General features: G+C 47.2%; 1 protein-coding gene across 1 annotated transcript in view; it reads right to left on the reverse strand.

Annotated features, from left to right (window-relative positions):
* Nucleotides 1-16,027, reverse strand: part of LOC149354403 (uncharacterized) — a 30,192-nt gene extending 14,165 nt beyond the window's left edge. The window contains exons 1-3 of the mRNA XM_089575980.1: nucleotides 15,876-16,027; nucleotides 15,202-15,338; nucleotides 6,707-6,814 (exon numbers count right to left, since the gene is read on the reverse strand). Of these exons, the coding sequence (XP_089432106.1) occupies nucleotides 6,707-6,814; nucleotides 15,202-15,338; nucleotides 15,876-16,027 (397 nt within the window). The remainder of the gene's footprint in view (nucleotides 1-6,706; nucleotides 6,815-15,201; nucleotides 15,339-15,875) is intronic.
* Between the last annotated feature and the right edge of the window lie 9,538 nt (nucleotides 16,028-25,565).

Below are 25,565 nucleotides of genomic sequence, written 5' to 3' on the forward strand. Positions count from 1 at the left end.
GTTATTCACTGTCGTTCATGGCTTGAACACCCTCTTAAGCGTTTGTAATATCCACAGAATGGCTTACCTGAGGATAAGTTTGGAAAGTAACTGTTCGATGACAATCTCCAGAACTCAAGTATTAAGCAGCGTCTTACTTCCGTTACTGTGTCAAGCGCAATGAAAGCAAACGACGCCTTTGATATTGAATGTTTTCGCAGCGGATGTGACAAGAAAAGCAGGACTAGCAGAAGTACGGAAATGTCGCGCATGGGATGGGAATTTGCGCGAGATAACAACTGCACAGTAAACCGCTATAAGAACGTCTCATTCCATAATTAGCTTCTTGCAGCAACGTGTTACTTATTGATTGCTTCTATAGTAAATATGGACCGTTTGTAGCCTCAAAAAAGTGCAATAGCTAAAAGTTTAATTTCGCATAAATTAGCCAAAATATTCGCGGTCAATTCTTTGCAAAAAAAAAGATTTAAACCGTGTATCTTGCTCGGGAATTAAGGCCCACTTTCAACCGTCACGATGGCGAGAAATATAAACTCTAAAGCGAAGGGCCTTAGATACCGGGGGTCCCAAGTCACAGTGACCAAACTTTTAAAAAAGATGGTGTGCCCTAGGAGAGTGAAACCAACTGGGTGCTGTCGAGAGTCGCACGGCCATGTCCCCATCCTTTTTTTTGCTTCGGGAACTTTACTATTGCTGAAGACTGATTAGTTAAGATTTTAAATATTGATATCATAAATAAAGCCTCAAGGTGAAATTGTCGATCGACTTAGAAAACAACCCGCTGAAATGTTTGCTCAAAGGTACCATTTACGCAGGTTTTTTTTTTTACCGATCTTAAAAGAAAGCCAAAAAAATGCAAAAGCTACTACGTGACAGAGGATTTACGTCAGTGCGTCAAGATGCGTCTCAGAGAACAAAAGCCGCTCTACTCCCAAACGCTGTCCACGTCGAAGTTGTTCGTGTGTACTGGGAGAGAGATGTGCAGTTTAACAGAGTACACTATGGGGCCAGTTGGTCATACATAATCTGAACGAAAAAACGTAGCATTGAAACAGGACACAGAAAGTTGAGGACAGGACGGGGCTACAATGTAGCCCCGTCCTGTCCTCAACTTTCTGTGTCCTGTTTCAACGCTACGTTTTTTCGTTCAGAGAGATCTGCGGCAGCTGCTCTCGCGGGGTAGCCTTTTGTATATCGCGGGCTTCTCCTTAAGGCCTGCAAATAAATCTGCGTAAATGGTGCCCTGGTGTAAACATTTCTGCCAGCTATTCTTCGAGGCTACCTGCGTATTCTCAAGTTATATTTTCCTGAAGCCAATATTTGAAAAGTTGGCTAAAAAGTTTATACTAATTATTTAGCGTTGTAGGACGAAAAAGACACTACAGAGTGGGCCATGCTACTTTCAAGAGCACTCGATTGGTTTCACACAGCTAGAACACAGCGTCTTTTAGCACCTTGCAATTTTAGCTGGGACACTGGGGATGTACAGAGGCGTAGGATTTTTTTATAAAGGTTTGGGCTTGCTTAGCACTGTCCGCAGTTTTTCAGATGGTGTGACTAAAACTATGCCTTTTCACCATTACTTATGCATATGCTCACTGGAATTAGCACCAAGGCATGGACACTCTATGATGATGCCTGAAGAATAAAATCTCCATATGCGTGAAAGTTCTAATCGGATCTGTTATAAACGATTAAACTTATAATTCGAACCCACCGTTCGAACCGGTGGTTTCAAGTTCGGAGCCCATTAGCCACATGTAAATGTTTTTTCTTCTGTGTTCTAATTAATTGTCTTTAAGCGATAAAATAATTGTACTACTAATCTCCTATTGATCAGCACCACAAATTAAAATAAAAAGAAACATCCGCTATGCTCCTCGGTTTTGTTGTGTGTTTAATGTTTGCCATAACGAGCCCCTCGTTTCCCTTTGTCTGCTCATTTACCAGGATAAAGCACACGAGGTTTTCTCTGGTTTTTCCTGGTAATGAAGGCAACTCCATACTTAATAGGCATTGCGGGACAGGAACAAACAAACAAAAAACTACACAGTCTTGACGTAGATCATGGCACGTGGCTTCGATACGCACTCCTGAAGAACGGGGCCACTGCGACTGCAGCTTTTCTTCCAGCATCATAAGCTGGGAGCTCATTAATGACTACGACCGCAGATAATGCTATGCTGCAAAAAGTTGGTTCGGTTGTTTCTACGCCGCCAAACCTACGACCGCTGTCAAGAGGCCATCTGCTGCAGTGGACTTTTTGACGGTCTTCTTGAATAACAGTGATATGCTGTTATGTTCGATGTCCTAAAGAGTTATTTAAAGTGCTCGGGATCTTCATTTAAGAAACTGTGCCAGTACCCTTTGACAACGATTCCAAGCGCTAGATTGGCGCCTTTCTAGTTGTTTCGCCTTTTCTTTGGACTGCTTTTATTGATTTTATCGCTCGCATATACACCTGGAAGAGAGCTTGGTTCTGGTGTCATAGCATTTAACGTCCTAAAGCGACTCAGGCTACGGGCGCCGCAGTAGTAATGGCCTTCGGCTATTTTCGTCCAGCTGTGGATTTTTAACGTGCACTGATATCGCACAGTACACATTCGCTGGCATCGAAATGTGACCTCCGCAGCCGGCATTGAATCCGCGTCTTTCGCGTCAGCAGCTGATCACCATAACCACTGAGCTACTACAGCGGCAGCTTGAAAAGTGGAATTGATATAACTTTTGATGTATCACTCGGTTGTCCAGCATATTTACCTAGCAAACTTTGGCGACCTGCTGAATCATGCTGGTTATAATTTTGTCTGACATTTCTTAATATCGATCATTTTTTCTCCCAAAGAGTTTGACAAAAGATTGGTTTGGTTTGGTTTATGGGGTTTAACGTCCCAAAGCGACTAAGGCTATGAGAGACGCCGTAGTGGAGGGCTCCGGAAATTTCGACCACCTGGGGTTCTTTAACGTGCACTGACATCGCACAGTACACGGGCCTCTAGAATTTCTCCTCCAAAGAAATTCCAGCCGCCGCGGCCGGGATCGAACCCGCGTCTTTCGGGTCAGCAGCCGAGCACCATAACCGCTGAGCCACCGCGGCGGCCAGTTTGACAAAAGAATGGTTGGATAATGTAACCAAGGAAATGCTAGTTGTGTGCGCGCATTGCTCAGCGATTATGACAAGTAGACAATAGAAATTGCTATTAGATTTGACGGCATGCAATCCCTCCTGCGAGACGAAGGTCGCACTGTCCACTCGTATTCCCCTCGCTCTGAACAGGCCCCTTCAGTGTAATTAATTAAAGACTCAAAAATTGTCAACAAAGGTGTTACCATGCTCTGCTTCAAGAATACCAGTCGTTGGCGCAGCACTCACGTAATGGAAATAACCTTTTCACAGAACGTTACGCAACTTACAAAAGGGTGTTTCTTCGCTCGATCCTTGTGCCAGTGCCCAAGTGGCTCCACAAGAAAGTCAATAAGGAGCTGGGTGAGTTACGAGCACAGTGTTTTGTTAAAAAAAAAGGGAAGTCAGGTTCCTGTCTCTATCTGCACGCTACCTTGTATGACCTGGAGAAGGTAGCTTGCAAGCACGATGTCCCCGCCATTATTTCTTTTCCCAGCAAGCTCACGTGGTACCGCTCATGTGTTCACAAAACAGAAGGCATTGGAAGGTGCTCGTTCAAAACAGCTCACCGCAAAAAGCGTTTTCGATGCCAAAAAGTGCTAATTCGCACCATTACATTGATATCCGGCTTTGACAACTGGCTGCGTTTTATTTGCTTATACTAAAAAGTGGCATGCTATTTTAGTGCGCGAGACACTGCTCTCATTAAGGCCACATGATAGATGTCATTTATCGGAGCACTCTCAACAATGTGGGGGCTCGCTCTTGTCCGAAATGTCACTCTTATTGTTCGCACCAGATGAGGTTTTGGAAAAAAAATTTTCTCTTTTGTATGAGTAGGATTTGAAGTTTGGCTAGTTAATTTTGAAAGAAAAACACAGCGCGAAAAGACACAGTGGAGGAAGAGCGAGCGCCTGTGTTGTGTAATTCTCGTTGTTCGTCCATCGTCCCCGTTGGCAATATGTTTTTCCTTCAAAATGATTTTCCGTATCAACTATTGCGGACCTAGGATGTGACTGAGCCTGTTGCTTTGTTCATTGTCACTGTAAATTTTCTTGCTTCAGAAAAGACAACGCCACTAACACCCCTAAAAACATTTCTTGCTCTCCTCGTATCAATGCGGAGCCTGGATACGAAATCGCGTGTGAGTCAAGCGACGTCGTGACTGTTTCGTTTACTGCTGGCGTCCACTGATTGCTGACACTCATCCGCATCAAATGCAAACACTGAAAACGCTTTACAGCACTGTGATACACCCGATTCTTTAACAGCGGCCGACATTTACTGTACACGTAGAACTTCGCTTTCGAAGGATTTGGCAGCTCACGCATAGCACAAGGCATCCGAAGTAGCCATGACCTGAACCCTGAGACCCTCGGCTTATTTAATAATCTAGAATTCTACAGTAATCTCGTGTCAAAGAAATCAGGTGTTGCTACTGAAGTAGCCCGCCAACAGAGTCTGTGCTCCGGCGTGCTAGCCTGAGATATCTCAGATGCCATCACCGAACAACATAATTTATCCTGACGCGCTCCACACCGGCCTGTTCTTGCCCAAGCATTGGCAGCACACATACGCGAGAAGTCTTGTTCACCGTCACATGTTCTCAGTGACGCAACCACCTCGCAGCTTTGCCGACGTGGGTCATTTAGAGATACGCGCTATTTAGAGGTGCAATGGTGAGTTCGAAAATTCCGTCAGAAAGCAAGAACATTTTATGACACCGCGAGAAAAAAAAAGCCATTAAATAAGGTGTAAATTTCTTCTCGTCCTTGCCGACTTGTTGAACTTGTGTCTATATTAGTGCACCTAACTAAGCTGAAGTTGCCTAGTTTTTCAAAGCAATTCACGCAAGCGCAGCTTCGTTTTACTGAAAACTGACATGAAACGTTTCATCTTGCTATGTCAGCGCGAACTGGATGGGTTCTAATTAAGAGTCTTGAGTTTATCTATTGTCCTTCACAGTTCTCATACTCTATTCATTTCGCGCGTTGGAGACCACGTTGTCCCTAATGAAGTAAGATTCCGAACTTATTTGCAACGTCCCCCGAAGTTCGGTCAACGCAAGGTTTGCTCGTGGGGTGAAGTAAGGCTTTTTTTGCTTTGCGACCATTCCCAAATCAAGAACGGCCGACTCCAGCACGTCACCCCATGCACGTGATAGCACATTGTTAAATGCTGTGTAACTCTCGCTGAAGCTGACGTTGTGGAGCCGGCTTTAGTCAGATGACATGGATAGAATTCCCAAACGAATTCGAAGCCGAAGCCAAGTCCAGGACAGTTTCGCGTACAGATATGATACTTCGCGACCGGTGTGAAGTTTCTCTTAACGTTGCCACGTGGCGCTAGGCTGGCGCTTGCCGCTGCAGCCGTAGCGTCCTGTTCGTTGCAGGTGACCTGTTCCTACCTAAATAAAATAGCAACATTGAAGACTGAGGTGCGTAAACACAAATGTTAGGAAAATGTGGCATAACGTGATATAATGCAAGTAATGAAGGAATACAATGTGTATGTTTAAATTAGAGCAAGGAAATTAATTAGTGCGTGTGCGTGTGCTTGCGTGTGTGTGTGCGTGCGTGCGTGTGTGTGTGTGTGTGGAGCAGGAGATGACAGAAGGAAAGCCAGAGTAGTAAGGAAAGTGCAAGGCAGCGTCACTACGGCACGCCTTCGAAGATGCAACACAAATGATGCTGTAAATAGCTTTCTAAACGCGCCGCCGCCATGTACTCAGTACTCGCGTCTCGGTTCAGTGCCGGAAAGTTGTTACTTTGCTCTACCACCGCAAGCCTCTTTGTGCTGGCGTTCATCTTAAGGGGCACAGGGAGCGACCGTTTCGATGGCTACGCACAGCCGGCGTTCTTTCTCCTATCTCTCGGTTGTCCTCGTCTTGCAGTTAACAAAAAGGGAACTGTTACCGCCAATATAGGTCATTATTTAGGAATAGTTAACAGTACTTTATGCCGCCAGGAAAGCACTTGCTAACTGAAACGTTGCACGTGCCTTCACTACCATGAAATGAAATTCACGAATTCGAGGAATGAACTTAACGTGAAATCCAATATACTTTGTGCTCTGTAAACGACTGCCAGTAGCGGCAGTTGGCTTACGTTCCGGTAACAGGGAAAAGTACATTCTGAACCATTTCTTGAAGTCGCGCGGGCCACCTGATATAACTCTCAGGAGCTCCCAAGGTGCTGTCGCATGCGCACTATGCCACAGCAGCTCAAAAAGCACCCCCAAATTTGAGCTACAGCAGTATATTGATGGCTCACACAAGGCACCTGATCTTGCAATCACACTCATTTATCATAGTAGGCGGCTGCCCTTCTTGCAGAAGTTAAATCTACGTGGTCCACATTTTTACCTCTTCAAATTTGGTGTTGAATTCAACACGTGCATCTAATAGTACCACCCGAAGCACAGCGTGCGACCAAGTATTCCTCTAAATTTGTGAGCCAACTGGAAGTTCAGTTGGAGCCGTGAGCCTGCCTCTTCGCCTCTTCGCCTCTTGAAAGCCTTGAAAGCCTTCGCAGATAATTATGAACTGATAGTAGGTGAACCAAAAGAAAACAGTTCGCTCACGCTCTCTCCAGCCGCATTTGCACAAGTACTTCTCGCACTCTGCCGTCAGGTTTGCCTTGCTGCCATGATGCATGGAACACGATGCTTCACACATTTCCGGTGAGCAATCTGCGTACAGGCGTGGTAACCCTAAGCGCCGCGGCAGAATTATGGCACCGGGGCGCAGTAATATGCAACAGGTCGGAAAGCGATTAGCCATATTCTCTGGCAGAGCATTGTGCACCCTGCATTTATTCAAAAGCAGATGGATATTTTTAAAAGCTCGCATTGTTTTTGCGAGATTCACACACCTGTCGAGAAAGTGTGCTCACTATCTGAGCCACAGCAAAGGCTGTATAATTGAACTGGTGGCCTCTAAAAGAATTCTGTAGGAGGCTGGGAATTTAGCTCAGAGTGCTATTAACAAAACTATATCACATACTTCAAGTACTCACTTATGCTAGACAGTACATTCAAAGCTTTTACCGTTTTAGAAAAGAGAAATAATAAGGGCGCGTGACATAAGACTGTGTTTTTAAATGAATACTAGCCTCATTAGGCGTATCACTCGTTCCTTAATACAGGAGTCTGGACAAAAGGCGCGCGATACATGGACATGCTCACTGTAATTTGTAGCACACAGGCAATAACTGGGCTGAAATTTATGGTTTACAGCAGTCGAATACACTGCCAGCACAAGCATAAAACATGCGAGGAGACGGTCGGCAACCCAATCCTTTAGGCCGCCGGCGAAGTATTCTACCTGTCAGCACCTCCACATTCGCGATGTGCTGAAATGTGAGCGTCGGTGATTATTGGCTTGTTGCAGTCCGTACTGAACGTCGGCCGCGGTGCAGCGTCGGTATATGCTAGGGTGTATGCCTTGGGAACTCACTGCGCATTTTAGTGGTGCTTATAGTCACACCGCCGGTGCCCTCTGTCACAAGTGAATTTTTCCATCAAAAGCTAAGACAATGATATCTTATTGCTATTACTATTCATCAATAACCTCTCTGATATCTACTCGATACTTGATGATACGGAATGAGAGGAAATCAACACTTTATGACTCTACGTCCAGAGGCGCGAAAAATTCGCTTCTAGAAGCCTCGCGTTTGAAGGAAGAAGTGGAACAAAGAACACCCCTCTGTGCAGAATTCCTAAGTTTACTTTTGCACCGTGATTTCTATCAACTATTTTTCAGTGACGAACCATGAAGAATACTGGCAATTTCTGCATCAATCCTCTTCCGTTCCTTGTCGCCATTGTTATATCTGGCACGTTTTGGCACGCATTCTGGCAAACAGAGAACCACAAAATGGCAGCAATAGACGCTAGTGTGTTTGAAATGGCTTAGTCAGGAGTACCACACCAAAAACTACTACCGTAAAGCCGGAAGCCGACAATAGCAAGTAGCCAGTAGCGACATGTATGTGTGTTAAAAATACACGGACCTGCTATCAGGATGTGGGAATATATTTAGTGGAATTAGTCAGAGCACGTTCCATTTTAGATCATGTTAACGGCAGGAAATTCCTTTCACATTTGGTACAAATTTCTACACATCATGCAATATTTCAATCACATCATCTTGGCGGACAGGATAGGATGTCTGCGGAAATTGAAACGACGTGTGGGATGGTGTGGGGACAAAGTTCTTTTTTTTTTCAGTGTGGCACCTATCCTGCAGTCTCGCTATTGAGCAAAGCCGTCAGGACTAGTTCGTTTCGGCGATAAAATATTAAAGCAGGCTCTCACATCCGATAGATACTGGCACATTTTGATGACAATGCCCCAACGATTTTACACACTGCCGTCAGTGATTACGGCAATGGTGCCATCTTCTGCAGAGCCGGTACTCGTCGAGCGAGCGCGTGATTGGCTACGCAAATCGCATCCTGACTGCAGCGGAACAGACCTGCACGATCACTGAACAAGAGTGGCTCGCCGTTGTCTGGGTCATTGAGAAATTTCGCCCCAAATTGTACGTCCGCCAGTTCACCATCGTGACTGACCATCCCAGAACTTGTCCGGGCGCCTCTGACGCTGGATTCTCCGCCTCCAGGAGTGGGATTTTTCAGTCACGTACAAATCTGGAAAAAAACACTAATACGCCGACACGCTCTCTCATTGCCCCCTCACCTCTGCGCCACCTCCGTGCGGAACTCACGCTTCTTCATCTCTCCAATCTGATAATTCAATGGCTGTTCAAGCCATTGATTTGATGCCCCCTCCCAGTCTCTGAAAAAAGATTTAACTGCGCGAAAGGGTTCGGACACAAGAGAGACACATTCACGACACTTAGAAGCGCGGCCTGACAACTTTATTTTTCAGGAATACGCAAGCCGTATTCCTGAAAAATAAAGTTGTCAGTCTGCGCTTCTAAGTGTCGTGAATGTCTCTCTTCTGGCCTAACCCTTTCGCGCAGTTAAATCTTTTTTCTGAAATGAACCAACCATCCCGGCAAATCCTTTTGCAACATATTCCCAGTCTCAGCGATCTCGCCTCTGAACAGCTGGACGACCCTTACTGTTTGACTCTTATCGATCGTCTGAGTGGCGCTACGTGGCCTCCAAATGCCTCTTCCGTCGCCAACTTAACTGTTTCAAGCTGGTCAACGACACCCTTCTTTGGCGCAATCATAGCCCCCTCGGTCACTGCTGGGCACCGGTCCTTCCCTGTTCTCTATGCCGTGAACTTTTTCGGGTGTTTCACGAGGAGCCCATGATCGGCCACTTAGGCTTCCAGGAAACTTATGACGGTACCAAGCGCAATTTCTTTTTACCTGGGCTCTCAGCTCTGTTGCAAAATGTATTTCACATTGCATTTCAGTACCACCCAGCACCTTCACGGCTAGTTAGACTGAGAGATAAGCGAGCTTTATCGCCACTCGCAATTATGGCGGCCACTTCTCCAAAGACGAAGATGAGCGATAATGATGAATATTTACAGATGAAGACGAAGATCGCGCACTGCGCTTACAATGCATGAAATTTAATCACTTGATACGTGATGACTCGCTCTGTTTTGTGCTTCTTTTGAATGAGCACGGCGTCAATGCCCAACCTGCTGGCGTCTGTGTGGATCCCGGTCTTGTCTTCGTCGAAGTGGGTGAGGGCTGGTGGAGCTTGCAAGCGGCATTGTAGTTTCTTGAAAGTTTAAACTTGTGGCGTTTCTCATCAGAACGTAACGTCTGCTTTTGTCAGGTGGGTCTGGGGCTCGTCAATGTGTGAAAAGTCTTTCATGAACCATCGGTAAAGGGCGCAAAATGCCAAAAAAACCTAGAATTTCTTTCTTATCGGCTGGCTGCGAGAATAGAGCTACAGCGGCGGTTCTCTGCTGGTCTGTGAGCACTCCACCCTTGCTAGCAACATGACCGCGGACCAAAAGCTCCTCGTAAACGAAGGGGTACTTTTCTGGCTTCGGGGTAACTCGAGAAGACTTACAGTATCAGCAACTCTCGGCAGCCTCTTCAGGTGGTTGTCGAAGCTTAATGCAAAGATCAAGGCGCCATCTAAGTAAACAAGGCAGGGTTACCAATTGAGGTCTGCTAACGCCATTTCCATGACCTGCTGAAAAGTTGCCGGCGCAGAGAAAAGTCCAAACGACATCACCTTGAACTGAAAGTGGCCGTCTGGGATCATGAAAGTTGTCTTCTCGATCTCTTTCGTCGCTTTCATTCCCCTCTAGCCACTTTTGAGATCCATCAATGGGGAAGTATTTCTCGTTGGAGAGTCGGCACAGGGTTTCTTGATGCGACGGAAGGGGCACGCATCCTTCTTAGTTACCTTCCTCAGACGACGGTAACCCACGCGGAAGGGAACTGTACCATCTTTCTTCTTCACCAGAACTGACACCCGCAGGCTGTTTGACGGCTGGAGCACGTCGTTCAGCAGCATTTATTCGACATGATTCTTGATAGCTTCGTGTTCTTGGTCTGGCACTCGATAGGGATCTTGACGGACAGGGTGTGTGTTTTCAGTGGTTGCGATGCGGTGCTTCGTGATTCGCGTCTGACGGAGCTTAGACAAGGATGAAAAACTGTGTTTATTATGCTGCGGAGGCTTTTAAGCTCATCTTACTTTTGTTTGGACAAACGCTGGGTTCAATCAAAGGTGAGCTTTGGTGCTTGGGCCACTTGGGACGCCAATGACGAGTCAGACGAAACGAACACATTGCTCACCTCGGGAGTTTTTATCCATGAACGCGATAGTTGTGCCCTTTTTGAGATGTCGATATTCTTCGCTGATGATGGTAATCGGCACCGCAGCTCTTCCATTCTGGTAACCAGGGACGCGTCTTGCGATGCCGATTTCATGATCTAGGAGCAACTGCGTGTTTCCCTCAATCACGCCCTCTATGTTCTTGGCTTTGTCGACTACTACGACGACAATGATGCTTGACCGGAGTGGGATGCTCTCTTGTTCCTCACGGACCATCAGGCAAACATGATTCTCTTGTACTCCCTTCGAATGTACCGCTTCTTCTGTTGAGGCTGTGATGAGCTCGGATAGAAGGTCGATGACGGCTTGATGTCCAGTCGCATGTCCATGCCCAAGATATAGTCGCGGGAACACTGCGGCAGGACTACGAAGATGGCAGAATAAGTACGTCCGTTGTAACGCCTGCAGGGTATCCTTCTTCTGGCGTCCATTTCTGAGCCATCCCATGCGGTCGTCAATTTATTCACCTAAGGGGCGAACCGTACACTGATCATGTCCAACATTTTCGGGGAAAATTTTTGAAAATTAGAAAGTTGTAAGACACAGTTATAGAAACATTGAAGGTAAGTTATATTCTTCTGATATGCAGCAAGATTTTCTTTGAAAGCGGTTTAATCGATTGCTTCTAAGAGTTTAAGACTGCCATAGAAAATCAAAGAGAACGCTTTCGACGATACAAAAAACGTCAATCGAATAAAAATTAGAAGACTGCCGTCGGCTGATCTGCGGATATATTGATTGTTGTAGTGAAATATGACATTATATGAGCATAATTGTGCTCATAAACGGTTTTCGCTTAAAATGTCTATGTCCAGAACTGTTGGGTACGGACAGAGTATTCTGCACCTGTATCAATCAAGGCAGTAACTGTGCAGCCGACGACAATGGCTCCAAGGTCGGTGGATCGTCTCCTTGAATTAGAAGTCGGTCTTGGAGTCGGGTCATGCCTTCGTCGGACACTATGACTGCGGCTGGTGCTTCATCGTAGAAATAGCCGTCATGGACGCGGCATGGTCGTACGTGTTCGTCATTGGAGGATCTTCGTTTCGTCTTGAAGGAACCTCACCTGAAAACGCAGATCTTTTTAGTTTCCACAACGGATCTAAGCCTGGAGACCTTCCGCACATGGCCGCTGCGTAGCTACAACATGGCGATGCAAACCGCACAGATGGCGGTGACGGGGACCTCTCTTAGCGGCTTGGCGTGTATTCGCGTCAAACAAGTACTTTTCGACCTCGCAAGGTCACTGGCCGGGATCTGGTAGCAGTGCATGGTAGGAGAACCTCAAAGGCCCATTCTTCGGTATCAGCAGTGACAGAGGATGTGGCCGGCTTCACTGCAGCGAAAGCACAGCAGACGGCTGTCGTGTGTTGAACAGGCGTCGCACTTGTGGGGCTGGAGAGTCATTCGTACGCTGTGCTGCTGTGAGCTGGGGAGGGTGGGGTCGGGGAGGGCTTGGGCCGTCTCGTCGATGCTCAGGACTGCGTAGTGCAGCGGTGTACGTTGTGGCCGGTGCTTCATTGTTGCCGAGGTTCGCAGTGCTTCCTGTACCTCATCACGCACGACATCTGCAAGGGCCGCTTCTTGAGGCTGGTGAGCAGATGCTAGTGGCGTTAAATATTACGGATAATATTCCGCAGGCTGTCTTCCCTTGCAGGTGCGCCGTCTGAGTGACTTGGCGACAATTGAAGTGGTCGTTTGTAACAGTGGGTCCATGCGCGATGCGTCTTCTCGACGGTGGAAGCTTCTCTCATCAATTCGACAACAGTTTCCGGAGGACTCCGTATCAAGCCGGCGAAGAGTTGCTCCTTACGCCACGCATCAGAAAGGTGACCTTCTTGTGATCAGTCATCTCAAGGCTCGCACTCAGCAAAAGGTTTTTCATTTCCTCGGTGTATGCAACCAGGCTTTCATTTGGGTTTTGGATGTGCATCTGGAGCATCAATTCGACGCTTTCCTTGCGGAGGATACTCGCAAACGTCTTCAAGAATGCTTTCTAAAACTTTTCCCACGTTGGCAGGGAATTCTCATTGTTCTCGAAACAGGTTAGCGCTGCGACATCAGGAGGACACATGACGTTCCGCAGTTTGGTCTGATCATTCGACCTGTTGAACGGTAACACACGAACAAACTGGTCCAACCATTCTTCCATGCCTTCATGAGGTAAGCCGTGGAAGCTTGGCGGCTCCAGGGTGTGTTGGAATGCGAACGACGTAGTCTGGGGGACAGACTCCATCTTCGTTAACATGGCCGGTTGACGATGCAGCGCTTCCACGAGATGCCACGCAGTGATGACGGCACTCCAGCAGTAAGGAAGACAGTGAAGGCTCTGAAACGAAACTCTATTGGTTTGACCTGCTCCCACAAAGAACTGAGCAACTCAGTGGCGGCGATAGCAACAAACGTGCTCAGCGGTCGTCGAGGAACCAGGGCACCGCCGCTCTCTGTCGTGCTCAATTTAAAGCTGACAAACTTTCGAGAAAAGGCGCAGTAATATCCTGCAACAGTCTCGAACAGAATAGAACGAATTGCGCGTGGCTATAAACGTTCCCGACAAATCCGGTACTATCTTCGTCTCAAACAAAGCGATAAAGCAGCGTGACGGCGGCTTTGCGCATTGCCAAATAAACATTATAATGCTATGAAATAATACTACCGTAATCTGGCAGTTTTGTCACACATCACAATTCAGCGTTACGACAGACGGCAGGATAGTTTTGATGCCTGATTTGTTATTTTAATCTGTTTCTCCTCCTCTACTTAAAACATTGCTTTTTCGAAAAGTTTAAATGAAGGTTATGGGGTTTAATTTTGTTTGTAGGGCTTGGTAATATAAACCACACGAAGGTATGGGTTCTTTTTTCCTAGATGTTCATAAAAGTGCTCTACAGGCTGAACACTAATCTCTCATGACCTTTAATATTGTTATATCAGGAATGTCACATTCATAAGCTTTAAAGACGCCGTATTATTTATTCTTTTAAAAGCCGCCGTGGTTGCTCCGTAGTTAAGATGCTTGGCTGCTGACCCGAAAGACGCGGTTCGATCCCGGCGGCATAGTGGCAGTGTCAGCTGGCGAACTGATCGGGATGATGCTGTGTCTCACTACAATGATGTAAATGAAGCATGAAATGCTGTTTTGTAAACAACTGGCAACACACAGGGTTTGTTATATTGAACTGCTCTCAACCTGTTAGAACGTGTTAAGAAGGCAGTGTTACGCATTACCTCAGAAAGTAGGGAAGGGCGCAAAAGGAGGAGAAACCTGAAGGCAGGCTTTGAAGAAAACGCCCAATGAGCAAGAAAGGGTGTCTGTTGTCCTGGTGCCTTTCGTACGATTGTGGTAAATGTGGAAGCATAAAAGCGTGACTTTTTCTCAAAATGAAAATTTTCAATTTTTTTCAACTTTCATGTACCTTCGCCTAGAAACCGACTAAATGAAATTTTAACAGATTGTATTTAAGTTTGCTATCAGTAGTCTGAATCTAGATGTCGTAAAAATTGTCCGTCTTTATTTGTAAAAAGTTAATAAGTGGAAGGTCTTGTGTTACGGTTCATGAGCAGTGAGGGTAATATTTTTCCAAAAATAAACATGTATGTGCGAGCATAGACGCATATTTTTGGATTGCTGAGGAAATGAACATTTATTTCGATAACTTGGCCTGAAATTTGAGAGTAAACTACTAAATGGGTAAAAAAATTATCCAGGAAAAGCTAAAGGCCGCAGGCATTAACAGTCAGCACTTATAATCCCACATTGAAATATGTATTAGTTTTTGGTATATAAAGCAGGAACCAAAGTAACCAATTTAGCCTACCATTCCGCGTGGAACACTGCACACCCTGGAGGCTCTACAGCCAGCAGGCACACTATATCGGACCTTGAGTTGGGCTTTCGTGTTAACAGATTCGCGACGGAATTTCTGCATTAAAAGAAGCACAATTCATCATACTATGGTTATTTACGCTGTGAGGCTATCCTAGGTAGAGACCCCATATGTACATCTATGTACTATCGAGGACGAAAGTGGTATACTCCACGAGGCGGTAGCCGGAGCAACGAAAAATTGCGTTGCAACGCCATCTACAGGTGGCATCTGGGATCGAGACAGCCAATGCGTGACCTTTATTATCAGCAGGTATCTCGCTTGGCTCGTTTCAATCTACCGAGCTTTAGCTCGCCAAAATGGCGCAGTTTTCCGTTGCTCCGGCTCCCGCCGCGTGGAGTATACCACTTTTGTCCCCGACAGTACCTACATGCATACATGCTGAATGTTGAATACAGGTACTCACACGCCACACGCTTGCAGTTGCAGTAGTCCTCGCCATTATCGCCCATCAGGCACTCACTAGTCAGATTAACCTCAGGACCTCCGAAATGTTCCTCGCAATACGCTCTGCAGGTGTCTTCCTTGCAAGGCGTTGCTGGTCTGTCAGAAACCACACAATAAATCAGATGACACAGTCTACGTCAAGGTACAGTCGTGGCCCCTTATTATGGCCTCTGTTAATACGGACGACACAAATTACCGACATCCCTTCTAGGGACCGAACATTTTCAATGCAGTTTCGCCTCCTTAATATGAAAACTCACTGTTCATACAAAGGACAGGGTGAATATACGCAGAGGCCATGAGGGCCCAAGAGAGAGAAATTGTTTAAATGAAAGCGAAGGTGGAAAGGTCGGCCGGCGGTAAGGTTACCCTGCCCTACTCTCCGCACTGGAAAAGGGGTAAATGGAAAGGAAAAAGAGAGTGAAGATTCGACCATGCCGCCTTGCAAATCACCCTGCCTACAGGAAGGCACTACGTCGATCGCGCCTACCGGTTACGCTGTGAACGCATTCGTAAATTACAATCTTGCCACGCTGTTGAAAAAAAGGCGTTTTTATTTCTGCGCCTAATATTTGGTTTCACGCAGCAAAAGGATATTTAGCACCCTGAGAGTGAACGAAATATGGTAGTTACCCTCCATTATCCTCGTCCTCCTTTCCGTCCTCTTTTCCGTCCTCTTTTCCGTCCTCCTTTCCGTCCTCCTTTCCGTCCTCGCCCCCGTGTTCGTCGTCCGAGCACGCTGGCGCCAAGAGGATAGAGACTAACATCACCCAAGCAAAAATCATTTTTTTCCGCTCTGAAAGCTCTTCTGTTCGCAGAGGGTAAAATAGGTGAGTCACAAGCTGGAGAAGCGAGAGGACGGAGGTGCGGAATTTTCCACACAATTCTCACAGAAACAGTTTTGAAGAGCGCTTGAAATCGCGTTTTTTTTTTCCAGTGCTTGTTCCTAGTGAAAGGCTAGGAACGAACATGAACTCAAAAATTACTTTCCGGCAAGGACACAATAACACGTTCACTAAAATTATGCCTCACGTTTAAGAGCTCTGCTAGGCATTTCAGGAAAAGCTATTTAAAAATCGACCCAGCTGTGTTCCCTGCTTGCAGCTGGTAGTACTGCCGGTTAATTGCTTTTGTGCGTTAAGGCTAGCTTGCTCCTCGATCCATGCAAAATCTGCGCAAATATATTGTCCATCACAGAAAACAATCGACACGTGCTTAATTCCGCGCCTCAGAAATGAAAAAAAAAACGGCGCCGTCATTGTTCATTATTCCGAAGTGTTTCTACACTGGAGACAACGCCGCGCAAGCTGCTTTAGTTTAGTGAGATGAATATATAATGTCCGCAAAGGCAAAAGCAAACGTGGCGCCCAGAACAGAAATGAAAGAGCCGACATATGCGGATCCTGTGGTCTCTCCTCTGGATTATCATTGTTGCTTGTCAAAGCTAAAATTGCTCTTGATTAAGACTTTTGTTAACAATACATATTACGTAGAGCGAAGTCAGACTAAAGGAAGAAAAAAGTACCGGTCCACCAAAGGGGATGCGAGAGGGGAATTTTTCAGATAGGAGAAATTTTCAAGACCCCGGCAACGATACTCGCTCAGCCGCGAGAGGGCCAAACTCACTCAGCGAGGAGGGTCTCGTAGGGAAGCTTTCGTACGAAGATGACGTGCTGGTTGGGATATATAAACGATAGATTTCAACATTCATTGAAATTAAGGAAAAATGAAGGAATGCTACTTTTTTTCCGATGGCGTTGATTGGGGAACAAATAACTGGGCAAGCGTGTAACTTAGAAGATAAGATTACAGAAAGCAGAAAAAAAAATACAACCGCAAGCTGTCGGGCCGGTCCCAATCTAACACCTCCGAATGCCGCGTACGGTGCTCTACCAAAGGAGCTACCGGGGCGGCTGCATCGCCTTCTACATTCGAAGGCATTCATGGTGCGTGTAAACTATAGCCTTGAAAGTGTTAACCGACTCTACACCTAACGTGCAGGCGGGCGTTGTAGTACAACGCGAAATGCCGAAAGTATCCCGTGCAGTTGTGGCGAAAAATTTCCGGGATCCAGGTTCACGGGGAAAAAGATTCTACGCTGTTGGATAACGCTGGAGAATGTAAAGAGTGGACACGTGTGCTCCATCCGCTGGAAGAAGAGCAGCTCATTGGATAGCGAGTCAACTCGAAATTAAATGCTTTTTCGCGCGGATCCACATCCCATAAACTTTTGCCCATCATTGTACAACACTGCCACCGCGGTGGCTACGTAGTTATGGCGCTCGGTTGCTGTCCCGAAAGATGCGGGTTTGATTCAGGCCGCGGCGGTCAAAATTCGAAAGATGCGAAATTGCTCTATTCATAGACTTGGCTCGATGGCCATTGGAGCTGTAATCCTAGGCAGCGTTCAATTGGCTCTTGAATCCAGATTATCGTTAAAAGGCCTTGTAAATGTCCATGTTCCAGGGGTATAAGGTTGCATATAAGCTGTAGCACAAGTCAGTGGTAACCACTCTTGGAGCTGTGGCCTGCGAAGCCCCAGAAAAAATATTTGTAGGCGCGATATTCGAGACGTTGGCGTTTTCGAAAAATGAAATAAAAAATGGCACTCAGGGGTTTACTACTGTTATTAGCGGAATACATGTACAAGATTGTCGCTGATATTGATCTTCCGTGGATGGCTTTCTTCCAGCAGCAATTGTATAAACTAATTACGCACAGCAAAGACAAGTCTTCATGCACCGGCGAGCACCAGTTCTCTCCTGAACTTTGACACCGAGAGCCCCACTGCAGAGTGCAGGGACTTACCTTATGTTCTGACGTCACGTTCTTTGTTCGCAGTTATAGCAGAGCGGTTTTCCTAAGTGGCGTCGACATCACTACAGCATTTCGTTTTTACCGCGTCTTTTCGCAGGAATTATCAGGTGGTACCACAGGAAGGAGCGCATAGACTGAGCTTACGCTAGTATCTCAGGGATGAAATTCAATAGTTAAACGAGCGGCAGACTCTTGCTTTAACAAAGTCTGCATTACATCTGATGAACCCATGGAAACTCAAAATCGTCCGTGGCCGAGGTTAATGGGTGCTGCACGGAAAGAAACGGCGTTTTTCCTTTTTGGCCCCACTCCTAGGTTCCGGAGCAAGCACTCTGCCCCACTTTCCCATAGAGCGCATATAGAGACTTAGAAAAGATTGTGCGGGATCCGGATCGGAGTTCAAAATTTATTTATGCTCAGTCAGGGAAATTAGGTTACCGAATTAGGTTACATCTTCCGGAACAAGTACCAGTTGACTGGCGAGGCAATACAGAAGTAATTTTTCTTCCCAGCGAATCCGCCACCCACAAAGTGGCTGCCGCTGTAAGCGAGCCAGAAGCGTGTGTCTGCTCTCAACGATGCTCCATAGACGTAGGTACTCAACAAGCATTTCGGCGGGTACAGCTATCCCTGGCACTGGCGGGCACATTTATTTTACTGACCTTTTCCGTCTCAGCACGGAGTAAGCGCAAAACAGGTGCACCAGACTACACATGAAAATCAGTAAGAAAATTCTACTTCACACGTAATGCAGAAACCCGTGGCTGGCTGGCTGGCTGGCTGCCTTGGCCTGGCTGGCTTGGCCTGGCTGACTTGGCTGGCTGGCTGGCTGGCTGGCTTGGCTTGGCTATATGGCTGGCTGGCTGGCTGGCTGGCTGCTGGCTGGCTGGCTGGCTTTTGGCTGGCTTGGCTTGGCTGGCTTGGCTGGCTTGGCTTGGCTTGGCTGTATGGATGGATGGATGGATGGATGGATGGATGGATGGATGGATGGATGGATGGATGGATGGATGGATGGATGGATGGATGGATGGATGGACGGACGGACGGACGGACGAACGTGCGGGCGGGCGGGCGGGCGGACGGACGGACGGACGGACGGAATGGATGGACGGATGGATGGACGGGATGGATGGATGGATGGATGGATGGATGGATGGATGGGATGGATGGACGGGATGGATGGATGGATGGATGGATGGATGGATGGGTGGGTGGGTGGATGGATGGGTGGGTGGGTGGGTGGGTGGATGGGTGGATGGGTGGGTGGATGGATGGATGGGTGGGTGGGTGGGTGGATGGATGGGTGGATGGGTGGGTGGGTGGATGGGTGGATGGGTGGGTGGGTGGGGTGGGTGGGTGGGTGGATGGATGGATGGGTGGATGGATGGATGGATGGATGGATGGATGGATGGATGGATGGGTGGGTGGGTGGGTGGGTGGGTGGGTGGATGGATGGGTGGATGGGTGGATGGGTGGGTGGGTGGATGGATGGATGGATGGATGGATGGATGGATGGATGGATGGATGGATGGATGGATGGATGGATGGATGGGTGGGTGGGTGGGTGGGTGGATGGATGGATGGATGGATGGATGGATGGATGGATGGATGGATGGATGGATGCATGCATGCATGCATGCATGCATGCTGCCTCTGTCTACTTCAGAACTAACTGCATATCAGCTGTCTGGTGACTGGTGACTGATCGGGAAGATAAATTCACATTTTACCTGCAAGCACGTATGTGCACACACTACACCTCTATCTTCAAATTCACGTCCTGTGTTGTTCCTAAATTTTTTGAAATAGGAATTTTCTGTAATCCTGGCTTCCTGCAATCTTGGATATAGTGCTAAAAATTGTTGCAAAATAACACATCCTAATCGCCACCCAGAATTTTATTTATTTATTTATTCAATAAACCCCTAAAGGCCCTCAGTCGAGGGTTTTACATAGGGGGGAGAAATGACACACAACGCAAAAAAAAATTAAAATGAGCAAGCGCTAAGGTGCAATACATAAGTACAAAAACACATGTAGAAAACAAAACAAGAAATAAACAAAAACCTGTAGTATACATTGCAATTTACACGAAAAAAGAACAGATAGTGTTTTAGAGGCATAACAACCGCAGGAACAAAACAAAATAAAAAAAAGCTGAATGCAGCATGTGGTACAATCAATTAGTAAAGCTAAACAGACATTTGGGTTAGAAGGTCCTGAAACTTGTTAAGATCCCGTTCAGAAGCGATGTGTGATGGTAGATTATTCCAGTCGACTATAGTACGTGGTATGAAAGAGTCAGCAAAAAAAGAAGTGTGGCATGATATGCGTTTAACTTTCAGCGGGTGGTCGCGACGTGGAAAAAAAGATTCAGGTGATTGAAAAAAATCGTCATGGAGTAGAACATGATGGTAAAGTTTATTGAAAAGGGTCAAGCGTATGGAAAAGGGTCAAGCTCGCGAGCAGCGGAGCGGTTATACCGACGGCAACGCGTTGCTAAGTAAGCAGAAATTAAAATGAATGATGGGAAGGCAACTGACTTCGTTCGATTAATTTGATAAAACAAAATACACTGAATACCAAGAAGAATTGAGCAATAGTTTTTCGTTACAGGTTGCCGCCAATGAAGAGTTTAAAGAATTGTTTTCAACCTACTCCTACTTTTACACTTGCAAACGCATACACTAGTATAAGTATCTAAAACGTTTTTTTTTTCATGCATCATTTTGTCCCTAACAAATAGTGAACGAAGTAAACGGCTTCTGCTCCGTTGTACGGGCGAAAACAAACTAGGGCCAAATCCCCTAATTCGCAATTCGCACGTAAAAGCTATCCGCTTTGCATATTGTATCGTTGGCTGTAGGGACAGCGGTTCAATAACGAACACTTTTTATGTTCGTGCAACTTTAACATAACTCAATTCCCGGTCGTTGCTTTTATTTACAAGCAAGTGCACGGACTTCCACTCTGTTGGCAGCAAGGCCAGGGCCCGCTTGCACAAAACTCTCTTACTCTAATCTTCACGATCAATTTAATCTCATTGAAGACTCAATCTTCCCTAGCCGATAAGTTGTTCACACGAAAAAAACTAGACTGGAAAAAGTCATGAAATAAAGATTTCAATAAGGCGGGGACCAAGGCTGCATTGAGCAGTCTTGTACCAGTCTAATACAACATAGCTGCCGTGCGGTTGGTCAGCCTCGAGATTCCTGCCCAGCACTACAGTGTACTAGTACTCTGTACCAGCACTTGATGCGCCGTGAATGTGTGTTTCGCGACACGACGAATCCTCTCGGCACATTCAGCGAGTAGCAGCTGCAGCAGCGTTTACGGTTCGGGCGAGACGGCGTAGCCTTCCTCGCCGAGCTTCGCTGCGCGAGATCCAGCACCCGACGAGTCGGAGGGGCGCCTGATCGTCGGGCTTTCTGATCACCGCCGGAGATACGATCGGGCCCACGAAACCACAACAAGCCGCACACTATGTAGAGTTGCTCTCGTCCTCGTCCGCCGCAGCAGTGCATCCGGTAAGCTTATTTTTATCAGTGTCTTTCCCTCGCTGGCTTTATTGGTGCTTGCTTCCCTGTGTGGGGTGCGCTTTCGCACGTATTTTAACCAACTGCGCGGCCGGAACAACAGCGCCCATACGTAGTACGATGTCTCAAATGTGTACCCGTTTTGCTCGCACTGGACTGCTGTTGAACAGATCGCAAGTAGCTCGAAGGTACCGCTCGCCGCGAATAACGTTTTGAGGCTCAATGGCGCAGTTCGTGATTTTGTTACTGCAAGTCGACGTCGTGTGCCTGTGTGACGGTCAGCCTGAGATTAACTGTATGTAAGCACTACGTGCGCGAGCCTGCGCATGGCATCGGCGTGAACGAAAGATGACCACCAGCGTTTACTTCCCAGCTGGCCATCGCCTAGCAAGCTGTGTGAAGTCCAAAGTGGCTTCTAGTCTGTCGTCGGCTTTCCGCCCGTCGAGGGTGCAATCGACGGCAGCTGTGTACAGATACGTTGGTTGACAGCAGCTACCATATCATCGATATCGTCGCACGGTGGCCGGGCGGCATTCACGACGGGCTGATGCTGGCGAACAGCAGCGTGGTTAATGCTTCGATGGAGTGTTTACACCGATGCGCTGCTCGAGAACAGCCAGTAAACATGCAGGCCCTGGCTGATGATGCCGTTTCGGACCATGGACTTGCCCGGGAAAAGGCGGTTCAAAATGGCTAAAACTCTGCGCAAGGCAGCACGTAATCGTCGGCAATTTTTTCTCTGACTTGTTTGTTCTTCTATTTTCCTTATTGCGGTTGTTTACTGAACAATGGTTTTCATGTTTTATCTTATTTTTGTTTTCCTTCTTGTCTTTGTTTTTCGGGGGGAAATGTGCGATGTACGTTGCCAGGTTAGCTGGATGCGTTATATGTTGTTGCATGCGCGCTTGTACTCACTCAGCCACTCAGTAATGCGTCTGCCTGTCTGTAGCACGTATACCTTGCAGGTTAGGGAATCTTGTAGATAACGCCTTGCACGCATTGAACATGTGGGTTCTTGTGCTTCTTCTTCTCTTCTTCTCTTCACGCGCTCTTCTTCTAGCGCATGCCGTCACGGGAATTCACAATCTTGCAGAGCCCTCCCATCTTGATGGGTGCCGACAGCACCATCGGATTGTCATGCTTTACCCAATCTTTATTAGTCGATCGGAAAGATTCCACGTATGGCCCTATAAGTGACTATAAGTGGCCCTATAAGCGTTATCTCTTTTTCTTTTCTTTTCTTGCTGTATCTGCTCTGTTTCCTGTTCTGATTTCTTCGAGAAATTTTTCCGCTATTCTATTCCTGAGATAAACTGCTCAGTATATCCGCTGGTTTCTAGCCTTTATGCTTCAATTTTGGGGCTTTCTGCTTCTTTTTTCGGACAGCACTTCTTGACGATCTGTACTGGAAGAGATGATCAAGCAAAATAAAACGCTCAAGCTGACCTATCACAATAGACACGATCGTGACCATGACCCTCAACAGATGTTTAATAAGAGAAATTTCGCCGGGTGGAATGAAGCCAATATCCAGAACGGCATCCAGGGTATGTCACGGAAACAGTGGGAGTACGTTACGGACCTCTATTTAAACCACACTCTGGCGCTCAGGTTTACGTAGACTCGCTCGAACTTTTCAAGATATGTATGGAGCTGCCAATTGCTGCTGGCGCAAAGAAAGCCCCGACGTAGGTTATGTTGTACGGGACTGAAATTCTGGATATAAAAATATATGATCCCTGGATCGTGAGAGTTCCCAACCTATGACAGCACGATGAAGCAGCAGTGCCGCTACTGCTTTGCAGCCATAGAGCTGACTGCCGTTTATATGTTTCTAGCAAAGTACGTTACGAAATAGTACGAAACCAGCAGAGATATAAAAGAACTGCGGCGCACAGTGCGCGATACCTATGGCATCATCTCTGCCGGGAGCGACCGCGAACCGAACGGCAAAGGCTGTCATCCTACAGCGTCGACACCAGCCGCATTTCCTATCAGCAGCGTCAATTCGACGAGCACACTCGAGAGCGGAACTAGGCCAACTACGAGGACATGACCTCTGATCCACTCATCAACTGCAAGCGAGCCATGCTGAGCAGGGCAGCTCCTTCTGGGCCAAAGTTATAGTGGGGACAGATGTCCGTCCTTCCGACGGACATCTTCCTTTACGATATCGACAGCATGTCCTACTACTTCAGCCTGCGGCCCGACGTTGCCGAGGTCTCCACCTACGGTAGCGGCACGCCTAAGGTACTGAAACTCGCCTGCCTAGGCTTCGTAATGGCGTCCGCCATGGCCGAGGTGTTGTACTCAACGCAATCAAGCACGAATATGTGGAACGAGGCAGCCACCTGCCTTCGGCACCAGGAAAACAGCGCAAAAGCCACGGAGGTGGAGCAGATCATATTTCTGGAGCGCCTAGTCGCACTGCGGCAACAGTTCCGGCATGTGTTCCGGCAATAACGCTAACTTGTCGCTTGTGGTCGCGCTTTCGTTTCGGCGCCGTGGTGCATGAATGAAGGCTCCGGGATGATTGCTACCCGAGGTTCTTTAACAAGCGCTGACATCACACAGTACACGGGCGTTCTTCCGTTTCACCTCTGTGAAAGTGGCATGGTGCTGCTGTCTGAAAAGGATGGGTAGAGGGTGGCCTGGGTATCTGAGGTTGCAAGAAAATGTGCTTAAACTTCGAAGTGCCCTCCTGCAGCGTCAATACATCTTTGCAGCCTTTCTTCGTAGCTTCTGAAAACCGATGCCCTCGTGCGGTCCGTGTATTTTGAGCACGCGTCCTCACTCTGCTGCTTGAGCTCGGTAAAGGTTGGCACTCGACCCCGGCTGTAAACTCTGCTTTTCAAATAGCCCCACAGAAAGAAGTCGCACGGAGTTAAATCAGGCGAACGGTGAGGCCATGGCATGTTGGGCGAGCCTCGTCCCATCCACATGTTCGGAAAAGTGCTGTTGAGCCAGTTGCGGACGCTTTTAGCGTATTGGGCCGGAGCCCCATCCTGCTGAAATATGCATACTTGCTTCTGCATGTGTCTGTCTTGCAGTTCGGGAAGGACCTGATTTTTGCGCATGTTCAAATATTCATCAGCGGTAACTGTGTCTTCGAAAAAAAATGGACCGACGAGTCCCTCGCGCCAGAGTCCGCACCAAACAACTGTGCGTGGGGACTGCACATTCCTTGTTGAAAAAAATCTTGAATTATTTCTGTGCCCAATACCATGTGTTCTGTTTATTGACCCGGCCGTCAAGATGGAAAACGGCTTCATCTGAAAATAATAGAAACTGGAGATGTCCACACGCAGCTATGCGCTGTTCCGCGCGGCAGAAGTCAAGGCGACGCTCCTTGTCACCTTCCGCAGCTCTTGCGCAGTTGGCATTCTGTACGGATAGTAGCCTTTGAGTTTCAAAACTCGATGAACAGTTGCCGGCGACACGCCGAACAACAGCGCAGCGCGCTTGCAGGACAAATGCGGGTCTCTGCGCCTTCAAGGGCATCGGCGATACTGCGATGGGTTTTACCTGCATCGGTTCTCTTCTTTCTCGCGACACTGCCTCTTCCTAGGAAGGTGCTTTTCCATCTCAGCACAGAACTTTCAGAGGGAGGGCGACGGCGAAATTTTTATTTGAATTTTGTGCGTACGAAGTGCATCGAGCCAGATGCAAGGAGCCACGACACAGCTGCAGCCTTTTGGTTCGTTGAGTACGCTGGCATATCACCACACTCGTAATAGAACATACGATACGTGACGATTCAAACACAAACAGTTAATCTTTCCCGCAGGCACAGAACGGAGAGCTACTCAAAGTCGTTAGAACAAACCAACTGTCGCAAGCAGACGACGCCGAAACGAACGCACGACCACAAGCGACAAGTTAGCGTTATTGTGTGCAGTGCAATCGATGTCACATCTTCACCGTGGTTGTTAGTGTTACCAGCGACGACTCTTTCTTGTCACATTCATTT

This window comes from Amblyomma mixtum, chromosome 3, assembly GCF_055824585.1.
Source record: "Amblyomma mixtum isolate Tamu chromosome 3, ASM5582458v1, whole genome shotgun sequence".
Lineage (NCBI taxonomy): Eukaryota > Metazoa > Arthropoda > Arachnida > Ixodida > Ixodidae > Amblyomma > Amblyomma mixtum.